We start from the raw sequence: 15,879 nt of genomic DNA, 5'->3' as shown, positions 1-15,879 counted from the left end.
TTAAAAATGTATTTTTAAGCATATAATTATAAATTCAAAAATTAAATTGCTATTGCTATTAATTCAAAAATTTAATTTTTCATTTTTGAATTTAATTGTTAAAAATAGAATTAGAATTGATAATTTTAAATCTAATTGGCAAAATTACGATTACTTGTTTGTTAATGCACACTCACAGCGATTGCAGTTCGCTAAAGATCATATAGAATGTCTGTTAAGGTGGAAAATTGTTTTTTTCAGTAAGAGTCCAAATTTAATTTGGTAGGAAATGATGGCGTGTGTTACGTTCGACGCCCATGAGACAAACGTCTTCAAAATTCGTATTGTCTGAAAAAAGTCAAACATTGTGGCTGGGAAGGCTTTTCTGCTCTTGGTTTAGGGCCACTTCATCGTATTAATGGTACCATGTATCGATACGTCTTCAGAGACATTATGGAATTCGTAATGCTGCCACATGCTGAATGGGAAATGCCACTTAAGTGAGTCTTCCAACAGGACAACGTCCCGAAGCATACAGCAAGGTTCTAAAATCATGGTTCTAAAATAATGGACATAATCCACAAGACCTTAACCCAATAGGAAATTGTAAAAAAGAGAATTAATCGCAGTAATGTGGCAAATGCTGATCAGTTATTCCGAAGAGTCCTGGAGGCACGGAGAAATATGCCTGAATAACCTTATAGCTTCAATGCCGCGGAGTTGCAAAGCAGTTATTGAGAGCAATGGGTTGCCACAAAATACTAAGTTTTCATTTTAATTTATTAAAAATAATGTACCGTTTTCTTTGAGTTGCAATTGTTTTGTCTGATTTAATATAAATGTTATATCGTTTTTTTTTTATTTACATTATACACATAAACTGTAAAATTATAATAAATTTGTTTTCTTTACCTTAATCTACATCCAATATTTAAAATAAAATTTAAATAGGTCGCCGGCAATTACGGTATTCGTAAACGACAGTATTTTCATTATCATATTTCAGTTGCAAATGTTTTGACCGATACTGTATATGCTCTTTTTGACGTTTCGCTTACGTATTGATGAAGTAACAAAGTATTTTAGTATGAAATAATATTTGAATAAATTAGAAAAAATATAAAAATTTAATTTATAAATTATAATAACATATAATATCATGGGCAAAATAGTTTTGTGAGTCATTGTACATTTATGTATGAATGGTATGTACATATGTATATCCAATTTGATTCCATTGCATTTGGTTGAAGTTTAGCGTGCATTGCCAGCAGCGTCTTGGAGCAAGCAACAACAGCAGCTGTCACAGAGATGCAGCAATAACATCAACAATTACAGTACAACAGCAGGCACTGCACACTGCACGATAGGATACATATGTACGAATACATACACACATACCTCGCGATAAGGCATGCACACGCGTAATAAAGTGATTTGAAAAGTGAAAATAAACACAACAACACAATGCGTTCAAGTGGCAATTTTACAGTGCGCTTCCTTTCGCTTTATTTCTTGCTTTGCTTCCACTATTGTTTTTATGACATTTTCGCTAATGTTTGAAGGTGCGTTGAATATCTGTTAGCACCCATTAGGAAATTAAGTTGAGCTATTTAACCAAACGAAATTACTTTGCATCGCTTAGAAATGGAAAGCTCGCTATGTGTATTTGTTTTTATTGCTATTACAAATTGTGGCACAGTCCGCGATTAGAGAGTATGAATGAGGTTTACACCACAAAGCACGCCTAATTGACCTTGAACGAAAACATCAACTTGAACTTAATAACTTAAGTGTAGTAATATTATTTTTAAAAACTTTATGGACTGAAATTGCGATGGTGCTGTTTGCAGTTTATGAAGACCACATGAACAAAACTAATCTTCAAGTTTTCAGTAACAAACATGTTATTTTTTTTACAAGGATACAATCATACACGAAGTTTTACAAGGATACAATCATTGTTTCTTGATTTGCATAGTGGAAGATGAAAAAATCAGATGGAATTTAAAATGGTGTTATATGGGAAATAGGCGTGGTTGTAATCCGATTTCGTCCATTTTCGCACCATAACATAGAAATATGAGAAGAGCGTAATTACTTTTTGGTTTAAATCGATGAAGCAGGTCCCAAGGTATGGGTTTTCACCTAAAAGTGGGTCCATGCAGACATACATACATATTTATGTACGTACGCACGTACAAATTGTATACAAATCCAGACGATCATAAAAAACAAAATATGCAAACGTATTGCTACACGTATAGCAACATGTGATTGTGCATGCATATGTATGTGTTTTTTTGGCCGAAAATATTTATGAATGCATATATGTACATACACACTTAGGTATATGTTTCATTGGTAGTTTTTTATATAATACGACAACTGTATATATAATATATGAAAGAGTAAATATGTATGTATGTACTTACAATCCAAATGTTTCTTCTTGGGCCCGATGCACTCCTCTGTGGTGGCCTTGCACACTGACTTAGCCAGGCCTTGACCGGCAAGGCTATGTCGCGCTGCCAAGAGCCGATCGTTGATGGTCTGCCCTGCCATAGTCATGATGCTGCCGCTTTTTAATTTGCTGTGCGTTTTTCTGGTGCTATCTTAGCAGAGTTCGAAGCTGGAGTTGGACTTGAAGTCAGTGATAGAATAGTTATGGTGTTTACGCTCACTGCTTGACAACTATTATTACTGTCTGTTTAAAGTACCGTTATTTCCTTTTTACAATTTTTGTTTATCACGTTTCGCCCTATAGGAGTATATGTTTTTTGACGAAGATGGGATTTGAATAAAATTGAGCTTAAATAGTTTGATTTATTTTGAGTTAGAATTCATTGAGTGACAACTTATATTCTTATTTATAGCACAAGTATTGAGCAAGTCTGTTTTGACATTGACATATGACAAAAATTAAATTATTTTAGTTTATACAAATAAATAGTTAACTATTACTATTTATGTTAAAAATTTTATATTTTCGATCACTAATCTTCTTTAAACGAAAATATGTAATAATTTAATTTATCTTATTGAAACAGCAGAAGACAGCTGTTTACAACAGACAAAAACTTTGCTAAATCTTTAAATAAATACAAACACTTTTTGAGACATTTATCTTTTTACCAGTGTCAGATACTTTTGACGATTTTTATTTAAGATTCTATAACAAAAATTTCATTCATGCTTTTTACCACACATTTCTAAGTACTTAAACACAACTTGTAGGCACTGATGATATAAAAAGGCTTTACAAAAATGACTTTAAATTTGTGATGCGATTGCGGTATTTGCGGTTCATTCGCTGATTGCAACTAGCAATATTTGATAGGGGCGTACAAATTCAGTACGTACAAATGGCTGTATATACATACATAAGTTGAAACCACTTTAATATTTTCTTATCTGCATGGTAGTTAAATATTTTAAATAGGCGTTATAGTGCTTACATAAGTACATATAAGTACATATATGTGTACATTAATTTTTTACAATTAAAATTCAACTTAAAGGAGATATGGAACATTATTTTTGTTTGGGAAATAGGGAAACTTATATATTTCAATTATATATACAACATATGGCTAAGAATATATTATCTATTAATGACATCAAAATTTAAACATTTACCGTATAAGAAGCGTGCATAAAAATATACAATTTATCTCTTAAATGAACCGCTAGCCTCATACAAAAATGTGTCTGTATGTAAAAAAAAATGGTTCGCGGGATTGCAATTTCTAACAAATGTGATAGCAAGAATTATTCATAAAACGAACAGAAAGTCAGCACGCCAATGTGTTCCAGTCCATTACGAAATCGATAAGTGCTGGGAACAACTAGAGCGTCGGACGGGCTGACGCCAAGTAAAAGGACAAAACCGCCCTTACATTTAAGATATAATGTACTAGCAAACGGTCTATACATAAGTAGCGTAGTTATATGTATATACCTTATGTATCATCATTGAATGTAAATAGAATATAAAACTTGCACTTCTAACTAAAATTCGTACAACCAGATATTTAGCTACCAACTTCACTACTTTATCAAACAAGTAGGTTCCTCCATCCTAATTTTTCAAATTTACCACCCTCAATATCATCTTGGGGAATACTTTCACAATGGCTTTACTACAAGGCGCCTGAGTAACTGGCGTAGTTCAAAGCGCTACGTTGACGTTGTTGAAAGCGTCAAAATTGACGCCGACGTTGGCAGTGGCGCCACAAAAATCAATGCCTGTTAGCTGCAGCTGCACCTGTACGTAGTTCGCAATTTCCAAATGATAACTTCAAATATATGTAGTATACTTTTAACTATTTCAAGAATGGCGGTAATTAAAAGTCCATTGCACACAAACTGCCAACAAGGCAGAATACCCATTATTGGAGAATTTATTTAATCATAGTAGTATCATATATTGTGGTACCCACTAGATGTGGAGCTTTTGATTGGCCACAATTCGGTAAAGCCATAGCCACGTACAACACGCACTTGCTTGCTCTTTAGACCTCATTTGTTGCCAGCGAAGATGAAGCACCGAAACCTCAAACGTCCTAAGGCAATTAAAATTATTCTTAATTTCTATTTGCACAACAATTTTTTTGTCACTACTTTCATATTTATCGTTATAAATATAGTATGTATATTTTTTCAACTTCGTTTCTACATTCTTTCTTTTACTGATTGTTAATCCACATTGACACTCACTTTTATATTTTTTCCAACCAACTGGTTTCGGCTTTTGCACAGCGCTTTAAATTCTTCACTTTAATTTGCACTCAATTCATATAATATTTCTTTTATAATTACTATTTGGCTAAGAATTTGAATACAATTAAAGTTTATTCTTCACAATTCTGCGCGAGTTTAAATTTTATTCTTTCGATTTTTCCAATTTGAGTTCCAACACCTCTCCACTCTTTTCTCAACCATGTATGTGTGATTCGTGTCAATCGTTTGGGAGAAAAAACTTTCTGGACGTCGATTTTGATTCCTCTGCTTTTCCTGCTGCTGCCACTTCTAATTGGATTCTGCTTTATTTGACATTTATAATTGTAGGTATTGCCAGCCGACTTTTCTTTTTTTAATGTGCGTTGGCTGACTTTTGCTTTATTTATTAGTACCTTTTAATTAGCATTACATCTTATTTAATTTAGTGAACACGTTTTAATAAATACAACATAAGCACAAGTACCTAAAATGGTGTTGTAATATTACAATTTATTGATCATGACATCTATTAGATCAAAATTGCAAGAATCTGAAACTCTGACAACCAGCTGTGTTTTTGTTCGAATTGATAACAATTCGAATATGAGTTGTGAAAATGAGCGCACGAATTCGTAGCGCTATCTGTGAAAAAGTAAATATTCGTTTTAATTAAAAGTCCAAATATTCTTGAAAGAGTCATAAGAACATAATGTAAAATATCATCTGATGTTAAATTTTGCTTTCAGATTTCACTGGCAACACAAATTGCTCATAATGTATACTACGAGTTGGAAGTACCGGCAAAACAGTCTGCAATACTACATTGGACTCCACCGCCTAGCGACAGAAGCAATGAATTACTTCAACTAATACCAAACTTGCAATATGACAAATCACTTATTAAAACGGTGAATCTTTTACCAACAAGTGGTAAAGTTCCAGCTCGTGTGGAATTTCAACTACAAATACAGTCATTTGCAGAGTTATTACTGCAGGATAATGGTGAATCTGCGCCGCGATTAGAATCTCATGTGGTATTCGATTATAGTTCTCCCAACATAGCCAAGCCGTTCCATGTCGGTCACTTACGTTCCACAATAATCGGAAATGTACTCTCTAATTTGCACCAGCATTTAGGTTATCGTGTAACACGCATCAACTATCTTGGCGATTGGGGTACGCAGTTTGGTATGCTACATTTAGGTGTTCAAATGCTTGGTATAACCAATGAGCAGATGCGTTCCAAACCAATTGAAACACTATATTCCGCGTACGTAGCTGCCAACACTTTAGCCAAAACAGATGCCAATATTACGGAGAAAGCAAGAGAATGCTTCACAAATCTGGAAAATGGAACTGACGCTGAATTGGCGCGGCAGTGGCAGGAATATCGGAAATACACTGTGACAGAATTAGAGCAAGTTTATGCGCGGTTGGGTGTACATTTCGATCAATATGATTGGGAATCGCAGTACTCGCAACGACAAATCAGCGATGTCTTAGAGCGCTTGCAAGAACAAGCACTTTTGCTAGACGAAAGCGATGGAAGAAAAGTGGTTAAAGTGGATGGAAGACGTATACCGGTAGTGAAAAGTGATGGATCCAGTTTATATTTAACTCGGGACATAGCAGCTGTGCTGGATCGGTTTCGACGTTATAACTTTGAACGAATGTATTATGTGGTTGATAATGGGCAAGCGGATCATTTTAATGCGCTTTTCAAAACGACAGCCGCTCTGACAACCGACATATCATTAGATCGGATGGTCCATATAAAATTCGGACGAATACATGGCATGAGTACGCGTAGCGGCAAAGTAGTTTTTTTGCGTGACGTACTTGATGAAGCGCGAGATTTAATGCTAGAAAAACAATTGCAAAGTGCTAGTAAGTTCAAAGTATATCCATTCCTTAGCTAATGTTTCTCACTTCTTTTATTTTCATACTGACAGCAACTAAAGTGGAATTGTCCAGTTCATCCAGTGATTATAAAACTATTGCCGATGTACTAGGTGTGTCTGCGGTTATCACAAATGATCTGAAACAACGTAGACAACGTGACTATGACTTCGATTGGAAAAAAGCGTTACAAGTGAATGGCGACACGGGAATAAAACTGCAATACACACATTGCCGACTGCATAGCTTATTACAGAATCTAAAGCATATTGATACCTCCAACTGTAAGGTGGATGTAGCGCAGTTGTCAGAGCCTGAAGCGCAAAACCTATTACATGAAATAGCGCGATTTGACCAAGCTCTGTGGATGTCGAAGAAACAATTAGAAGTGTGTATACTGGTGAACCACCTATTCACACTTTGGTAAAAATTTAGTGATGCTATTTAACTATGTTGAATATATATATATATATATATATTTTTTTTTTTTTACCAATTTTAGCAACTCAACTAGTCGAGCTTTGAAGCGCTTAAATGTCAAAAATGAAGACTGCCTTAGTAAACAACAAAATCGTTTGCTCCTATTCAGTGCCGCTAAACGTAATCTAAACACAGGCATGCGTATACTTGGATTACGGCCACTTGAACAAATGTAGTTTTCGTTAAGTTTTGCAAAATAATATTTTTTTTTGTGTGTACATAATTGTTACAAATGTGCTCTGAAATATAGATTTTATTGAACATATCGTTTTTCTTTTAGTACACTTAAATTGTTTTAGGCGGTAACGTTAATTTTTAACGCTTCTTCCATGTGTATTTGCGACGCGCACCTTCCTGTCCATACTTCTTACGTTCACGACGGCGATAGTCACGCTGCAATAGACCGGCTGCAAAAAAAAAGTTTTGTAAAAGGTCGAATTACCATATATAAAATCAATGGGATTGCATACCTAACCGCATCGACTCCACCATTTCTTGATCCACGAAGCTACGCAAACTCATTGCTATGCCCCAACGAATGGCACCCGCCTGACCAGAGGGTCCACCGCCTTCCACGTTGGCCTCGACATCAACTTTGCCAATCATTTCAGCAAAAATAAGCGGAAAAAGAACCTGAAAAAGATATGATGTACAATAAAATTTGTTTTCAAGTTGACAAAAATACTTTCTTCGATCAAAACAAGTATAATAATTGTTGTAAAATAAAAACTGTACTAGTAAACTTTGAAAAAAAATGTTGGGAAATCGGAATCGGATCTTCTTTAGATTCGACCTGTTGTATCCAGGCACCCATATTAGAGTCGGCCTTGTAAGTGGCCAACAATTTGTGTTTCTTCTTGCGCCAGGTGCTGGCAGCTTGCGACTTGAGGATCTTGTTGCGGCTTTGTACTTTGTTAATGATCGCTGTAGTATGTGAAGTGAAGGAGTATGGTAGAGACTATCAAACGGAATTTTAACGGGATCGACAAAAGTGTTGAGGTCTACTTTGTATTCCTACGACCAGTTGGTAAATATGGTCGCTGTGAATTTAGTAGGAGAGATAGGGATCCGACTTCGAAATAGTACGGATGATTAACGATCGCTCAGATAAATAATGGTCCATCTCTTCAACCTTGGAGGAAACATAGATTTGCGAGATTCCCAGGCTTCTTTTGGGGGGTCACTCTTCCGATTTCTCACATCGGGTATCCGAAGACTGGTTAGTGACAGGTTGAGGACCTTGGTGAAGCACTTTACTCCCGTCGTTTACGGCTAAAGTAGGTCGCGCAATTCTTCGAGTCAGAGGAGGCGTGACCATCGAATTGGATTTCAACCCGGTCGTCGTGTCTCCCCGGATTGGACAGGGATTTAACAGTTGCAATAAGTGATCTACTCATTGGCCGAATCATTTCGTTGTTTCCCAACTTTGCCTTTACAATCTTCCACAGTCTTTCTATAAGATTTAAATCCGGAGATTGCGCAGGCAAAGTTATAACATCGATTCCACGGACGGACAGACATATCTATCTCGAATAGTTTTAGGTGACTTATAACATAATTAACTTGTGCATTTCTTATAAAGTGTACAAGTGAAAGCCATCCAATTTTCAACAATCAAAATTTAATGTGTGAAAAATATAATATGTATATATAAACCCTGTTGTTGTCATAGCGTGATATACTTGTATAAACACTCTTCCAGGTCAGTTCATTTTGGAACAAAGGCAGACAGTTTCACAATGAACACGAACAACCACAAAATTCAGAACAACTACAAATATGTACAAATAATCATCGACAGGTTGACGCGTTTGCTTGAATCCGATTTTGTTTCATTTACTTGCATATAGTACATGAACAGATTGGTATATATACTAGTTATACATTCGGGCACAGAAAGTCGAGATAGTATTTCATTTGACCGATTAAATGCCAAATAATGAAAAATTCAATTTCATGGCAATGTGAAAATTCGTAATTTCCATAACAATACAATTTCCTGTGCCAACATTTATATTGCATTTGCTTATACTGACATATACCTAGGTACCGTATTTAAAATGTCTATGCAATTACAAAAGTCGTCAAATAAATAGTTAGCTTCTCTTTGATCACCACATAAGAGACAAAATAAACTAAAACAAAAACTTTTAAATAAATACTTTTCGAAAGCTTAACTTAACAAAAGATAGTTAAAATTGTTAAAGTTGTCAAAACACCTCGGCAGAAGAGAAAAATTTGGATAGCAATCGTCAAATTCTAAATGTTTGTAGCAAGACGATGCAATGAGCCATTGAACGTATGAAACCATCACTTTATCAGAATAAAATTTTTGGTAATCGAATCATATTGAGCACTTATGTCATTTTACTTGATTTCGTGAAAGTACTTTTTGTGAGTATACGTCAAGTTCATTGTCGATAATGGTCACTGTTGATAAACTAGCTTAGACTGTCCAGTTAAGAAAATGTGGTGCAAAATTTCAATCGTTTTTCTGTGGCTTATTTGTAATAACTATTCTACACCTCAAAAATACAGCCTTTATAATTTGTTTTACTTACAATAAAAGTTTTAAGCCTCTAAGTTCCTTCATAATGTGTTTTTCATAATAAAACCTCTACAAACAAGCCAACCTTTGTAACATATTTTTAATTATTTACTTTGTCCGCGCTTCACATTAAGTTTGTGTAATCATTGTATCATCTACATTTATTAAAACACCTAATTTTACTTAATAGCCTATTTTGCCCATTTCTAATACAATTTCTAGTGCACGGCATAAATTAGGCTTAGATTAATAGGGGCTTACCGAACCAACAAATATAATTAACCCCAAACGGTTTACTTGAAAGTCTTAAAGTGTACATATTTTTTGGTCGAGTATTGTCATTTACATACTCCTACACTTATCTACACATACAAGATACTTTTATGTACATGCATATGTATGTAAATTTTTCGCTTCAACGGTTATACAACATTTCAAACAATCGAACATAAAATAGAATAAAAAAAGAAAGTTAAACAACTTCGAGGAAATAAATGTACTCCCATTCTATGCTAAATGCGAGTGATTGTGAGCAGTAATTACTTTTTGTTTATAGAGAGCTTGCTTTGAATTGGCAAACGGTAATTAAATATTACTCATACGTACCGGAGATATTAACCAATGAAAGGAAAGTGCAATAGCAAGTAGCGTTTACCGACGCCTAGTAAAAAGAAAAATTTTATAATTTCTGACCATACCAGACAGTATCAGCAACCAAGCTTTGCCTCTACCGCTTGCTAAATTACATCGGGCCGGTGAGAAGTAATCATTACTTTTGTATACATACATATGTGTGATTAACAACTCTGTAGCTGTCAAACGACATTCTTCGAACAACACAGTGAAGACTTATGCAAATCAATTATCATTTTTAGCATTGTAATAAAATATTACATAAATGCTGACAAAGCACTGAAAATTTCTTATGTTGCATGGGTGTATTGCTATGGTCTGGAACTAGTTCCACAACTGCTTGACCAGCAGTACAGCTATGTCGCAGCAATATTAAGTAAATAAGTGACTCAACTCTTTTTTAAACCTCTAGAGCATATGCTTTTAAATATTCTTAGAATATATAAGCACGAATTTAAATAATTAGAGTTCACAACAAAGCTCATGTTTTGGAAGGTGGACCGTTGGATGTGGTACCCCGAATGTCTGGTGGTCTGGGCTGTCAGAAAAGCTCTTCTCTACGTATTTGAACTTATGGTATAAAGCAATCATGTTATAATCACGGACGACGGTACTAGCACAGAGATTATTACTTAACGTTAAAGATAGGGAAATATATATGTAATCATGTATAACTAATTGAAGGTAGTCTCTCAGAGACGCTCACTTACAGAAGGAAAAAACGATGAAAACGCTACTGTAAACTTTGCAAAAGTCACTTAGTATTGTTGCTGAGGTTCGAATTAATATTGGACATTGACCTCTTTAGAGGTCAACCAAAATAATAACAATTTTGCGTATGCACATACTAGATCCCAAAATATACTTCCAAATAATTTGGTTATGCGACAACAATTTTAATTTTTAAGGTTAGAATTTTGTTTAAAAATGTCGAAAAATCAAAAAATAAAAATTATACACTAAGGTTCTAAAAAGCGCGCTAATTTATTATAAAAACAGCAGAACCCACTATTCGGCAATTGCATTTCAATTGCACAAACAAAACTTAGAAATAGCAACGGTGCTTTCCTTTCATATATTCTCAAGTGAAACCAGATAAAACCAACTTAACAAGGGTGGGCAACTAAGTTAAGTACATAGAAGATAGAAATTAAAATAGATGACACTTAAAAACGACAAAAATTTGCTTTGTCGCCAGTATAATCAATCAAGCAGAAAAATACAATGTTACATTAAATGGCAAGGAGTTCAAAGGCAATAAAAACATTTAAACGGTTGTTAAGAAAAGTTTTACTCGTTATTTTTATACTTAAAATAAAATAGGTGGTTGTTTTTGTTGCACTGTTTCAATTGATTTTTACCTAATTGTGAATTGGTACTTGGTTTGGTAAGATGTGATGCAGGAATGAAAAAGTTGCTTAGATCTTCATATAACCTATCAAACTCATTCCACCGAAAATTTCCCTTCGATTCAAACCTGTCGAAACAGCACGTTTGGTGGACATAATCTAAATAGGTATATTAAATATTTATACGTTTAAATGTGCAAAGCTATTGTTCTCCTTATTGAAAAGAAACCACTGCTCAGTCTAAGAGAAGCTATAACAATTTTGTTAAAAAGGGATTGGATATATCTCTAAATAAAATATAGGACAGACTTCAGAGATCTGACATCAAACGTGGCAGTAATGTAATCACAACTCTACTTTCAAAAACACACATTGAAAACAGGTTGCACTTGGAGCAAAGTACAATAATGTTTACAGATGAGTAAACTTTTGTATTGTTCAATCCATTGAGACTTGAGCCCCCCCCCCCTGTTTGGCTAAGAAAACGACAAACATTTATTCAAAGGAGTTTTAAGCACCATTAAAAGGTGCAATGGGGGCTTCTCTGCTCCTAGATTTGGGGTTCTGAGGTACTTTACAAAAAGCCTGAAAGATCAGTGAAAGTCAATGAAAGCCAAAACATCAAAAAAAAACATTTAACGTCAATATAAGATTAAACCTAGAGGTCGCTTCCTGAAAATGCGGAAAATGTATTTGCAAGTTGTCATCAAAGATGAGATTGGAGCACGTATTGAATACACTTTGAAAACAGAACATGTTAATTTTGGAACGCACTGTAAATTTAAGGAGCAATAATTAATAATATTTCATTCATAAATTAAAATAAATAAATTATATCCGATTTCCTTAGAAACAAATAAATAATCAGTGATTCAGCTTGTTTTTTTTTTTATTATTTTCAAATCTAAATATCTCTCACATGCCTTATCTGATATCCCCTTAATTGACCGAAAAGTTATTTTAAAGTTTATTAAGTTATTTAAAACTAGTATATATCAAATGCAGTAAAAATAAAACAAACAATACTAAAATGATTCAGTAGAATTACACAGCAAGCTACAAATATTTCAAATTCTACATTACTACGCTTTTGCTCGCTAGTTTCAGTATTTACTGTCGCTGATCCATGGATTATAATGCACACTAATATGTATAAAAGAAGTGTGAATCGTGCGAATTTGGCAATCAAATTTGTCAAGTGTTGTTGCCCACCCAAATATTGTTGATAACTAAGCATGTGTTTCAAGCGAACAATAAAACAATCCAGCCAGCATACTAAAATGCGAAAATCTTAGTAAGCCAATTAATCAATGACAATAATTTAGAAAGATAAAAAAAATATTAAGAGGGGGAAAACCGGCAACTGTTCATATATAAAACTTCAACATACACGAAACTCGTGTCTGGGTCATAAACTGGCTAAATTGTTGTTAGCCAGCGGCGAAATTCAAGATACTGATCATAATGAGAAGAGGCAGTATAATGGCTATCTTCATCAAACCGAAAGTTGTTGGTAGCTAGTTCACACATACATACATGTAGTAAGTGTACGCAGCAGCAATACAAGAAACTAGTCAGAAAATATACTTGTTTACAACTAGAAATTCCTGTCTGAAATCGAACTGGTCAGAAAACATAGTAATAATAGAAAGCTTTAATAATAATACTCTGAACAGGGTATATTAAGTTTGCAACAGAGTTTATAACCGCCCGAACGAAACGTCGGAGACCCTATAAAATATATATACAAGTATGTATACCATAAATGACCAGCATGACGAGCTGTGCCGATTTAACCATGTTCGTCTGTCTGTATATACGCGAACTTCAGTTTTTGAGATATCGATCTGAAATTTTGCACACATCCCTTGCTCCTCAAGAGGCTGCTCATTTGACAGACCACTGTAGCTGCCATACAAACTGAACGGTCAGAACCAAGTGCTTGCATGGAAAACTTTTTAATTTGATGCGATATCTTCACCAAATTTAGCACGGGTTATTGTTCAAGGCTTGTCTTCTAAGAAATATTTTTTATTTGTGAAGAGTGTTATCGCTTCGGTGCAACCGAAGTTAACGATTTTCTTGTTAGTTATTATGTTCGATCATAGGTTTCGCTCTATGATTGAACCGGAAAGTTTTGTGTAATATTTTGAACAAAATCTTACAATAGACACGACTTGCTCCAACAAGCTAGTCATGAAAAATACATTTTGAAATTTAACAATAATTTTTTGAAAATTTGAAAAAGAGCATAGTTACGGCCAGGAAACAAAATTTTTACCAAAAAAAAAACGTAGAACCTGAACAGAATCCAAATTAAATTGTTTCTCAAAATAATGAAGTTTGACTAAACTTAAACTAGTATACAACAAGATATTTCCGACCAAAAAATGACAAGTGGCATCTAGAAAGATTCCAGTCGCTTCACTAGTTGAGCTTGCGACTGATATTAGTTATGTGTATAGTAAATTATTACTAGTTGATTTCCTTTCTGGGCACATAGAATATGTATGTTTGCATGTGATAACTTTACAGGGCTGGGGAATGAAAAACCTATGTATTGTATATACCTACATATGTAATATATCTCTCAACAAATATTTTTTATATATTGTATAACACATGGGTCGGGCCTCACACATAGATGGCGCTAGTTTTATTGAATTCACCTCACTTATAATCATTAGTTTGCGAGTTATTGTGCTAAGAGTGACGCTACTTTTGTTATTTTAAAAACAGTGGATTTTAAACATTTTTGGTGTTTTAATTTGAGGGGAAAAAATACCGTTCAAGCGAAGCAATGGCTTGAAAAGTGTTATGGGGATTCCGCACCATCAGAAACCACAATAAAAGGTTGGTTTGCTGACTTCAAACGTGATGGCAGACACACCAATGATGCAAATTACAGTGGGCCAGCAAACATAAAAAAATCCTAAATCGTTCTGAATGAGAACGAACGTTAAATTGCATGATATAGCTGACATAGTAAAGATTTCAAAACTACGTGTTGGCTTTATATTCCATAAGCATTTTTCCATTAGAAAGCTCTGTTCAAAGTGGGTGCCGCGGTTGCTGACTGTTGACCAAAAACAGCCACGTGTTGATGATTCTGAGCAGTGTTTGGCCATGCTTAAACGTAACAAACCAGAATTTTTGCATCGATATGTGACAATGGATGAAACCTGGAGCCATCACTTCACTCCGAAAGCACAATCAGCTGGAAAGGTTATGGCGTCAGGTTTTTGGGATATGAAAGGTGTAATATATTCATCGAATATCTTGAGAAGGAAAAAACCATCAAGAGTGACTATTATATAGCGTTATTTGAACGTTTGAAGTCCGAAATTGTAAAAAAAAACGACCGCATATGGCAAAGAAAAAAATTTGGTTTCATCAATACAACGCACCGTGTCACAAGTCAATCAAAACAAAGACAACAAGTAAGAAAGGACTAAGTTCGGGTGTAACCGAACATTTTATACTCACGCAACTTGATAAGATCAAAGCCGTGGAAGGTTTTTTCAATATAATCGGTAAAAAGTTTGCAATAGTAACTATGGTCCATATATTCGGTATCTGGGGATTTAAATAGTTTTGGTTCGATTTAGACTATTTTTGGTCACAAGGTGGCATACTTTAAACGCATTATTCATGCAAAGTTTTAGGAGATATGCACATTAAACCTATTAAGGGACGTGACCACTCCCACTTGTTAAAAAATTTGTAAACTGCAGATGCCCGACCCTAATGTGATCCGGTATACCAAATAACAGTCTTGTATCTTATTGTGGAGCTTAGTTATGGCAATTTATTTGGTTTTGATTAATGGCGTTTTGCAGGCGTGTCAGTGGTCCGATTACGCCCATCTGCAATATCAACAGTCTTACGGTACCAAGAAACATGTGTACCAAGTTTCATTCAGATATCTCAATTTTTACTCAAGTTACAACTTGCACGGACGGACGGACGAACGGACCGACCGTCAGTTTTGTATGGCAGTTATATGCTATAGTGGTCCGATATCGAGCAGCAAATGAGCAGCTTCTTAGTGAGAAAAAGACAGGTGCAAAATTTCAGATCAATAGCTTAAAAACTGAGGCACTAGTTTGTATATATACAGACATACGGATATGGCTAAATCAACTCAGCTCATCATACTGATGATTTATGTATATACTTTATAAGGTCTCCGACGTTTCCTTCTGTGTGTTAAAAACTTCGTGGCAAACTTTATATATCCTGTTCAGCCAGGACAATGAAAAATGTTAA

General features: G+C 34.7%; 3 protein-coding genes across 23 annotated transcripts in view; 1 reads left to right on the top strand and 2 right to left on the bottom strand.

Moving 5' to 3' along the window:
- The window catches only part of lap (phosphatidylinositol-binding clathrin assembly protein lap), a 35,090-nt gene extending 30,119 nt beyond the window's left edge, over positions 1–4,971 (bottom strand). For 10 of the 21 annotated variants that reach the window (XM_070106752.1, XM_070106761.1, XM_014242988.3 and 7 more), the window contains exons 1-2: positions 4,699–4,970; positions 2,415–2,740 (exon numbers count right to left, since the gene is read on the bottom strand). In XM_070106752.1, the coding sequence (XP_069962853.1) occupies positions 2,415–2,550 (136 nt within the window). In that variant the 5' untranslated portion in view covers positions 2,551–2,740; positions 4,699–4,970. Of the gene's footprint in view, positions 1–2,414; positions 2,874–4,421; positions 4,441–4,698 lie in introns of those variants that run through there. The other 11 variants (XM_014242997.3, XM_070106779.1, XM_070106801.1 and 8 more) reach the window with 5 other exon arrangements.
- A 240-nt stretch (positions 4,972–5,211) lies between these two features.
- On the top strand, positions 5,212–7,343 carry ArgRS-m (arginyl-tRNA synthetase, mitochondrial). Its single transcript, XM_014242914.3, has 4 exons — positions 5,212–5,353; positions 5,448–6,588; positions 6,654–7,023; positions 7,103–7,343. The coding sequence occupies exons 1-4, from the start codon at positions 5,318–5,320 to the stop codon at positions 7,254–7,256; spliced, it is 1,701 nt and encodes a 566-aa protein (XP_014098389.2). The 5' UTR covers positions 5,212–5,317; the 3' UTR covers positions 7,257–7,343.
- The window catches only part of mRpS9 (mitochondrial ribosomal protein S9), a 31,543-nt gene continuing 22,956 nt past the window's right edge, over positions 7,293–15,879 (bottom strand). The window contains exons 7-8 of the mRNA XM_014242925.3: positions 7,551–7,713; positions 7,293–7,487 (exon numbers count right to left, since the gene is read on the bottom strand). Of these exons, the coding sequence (XP_014098400.1) occupies positions 7,396–7,487; positions 7,551–7,713 (255 nt within the window). The 3' untranslated portion in view covers positions 7,293–7,395. The remainder of the gene's footprint in view (positions 7,488–7,550; positions 7,714–15,879) is intronic.

This window comes from Bactrocera oleae, chromosome 2 (genome assembly GCF_042242935.1).
Source record: "Bactrocera oleae isolate idBacOlea1 chromosome 2, idBacOlea1, whole genome shotgun sequence".
Lineage (NCBI taxonomy): Eukaryota > Metazoa > Arthropoda > Insecta > Diptera > Tephritidae > Bactrocera > Bactrocera oleae.
Note: the sequence above shows the minus strand (reverse complement) of the source record. Positions and strands in the feature narration are given on the sequence as shown.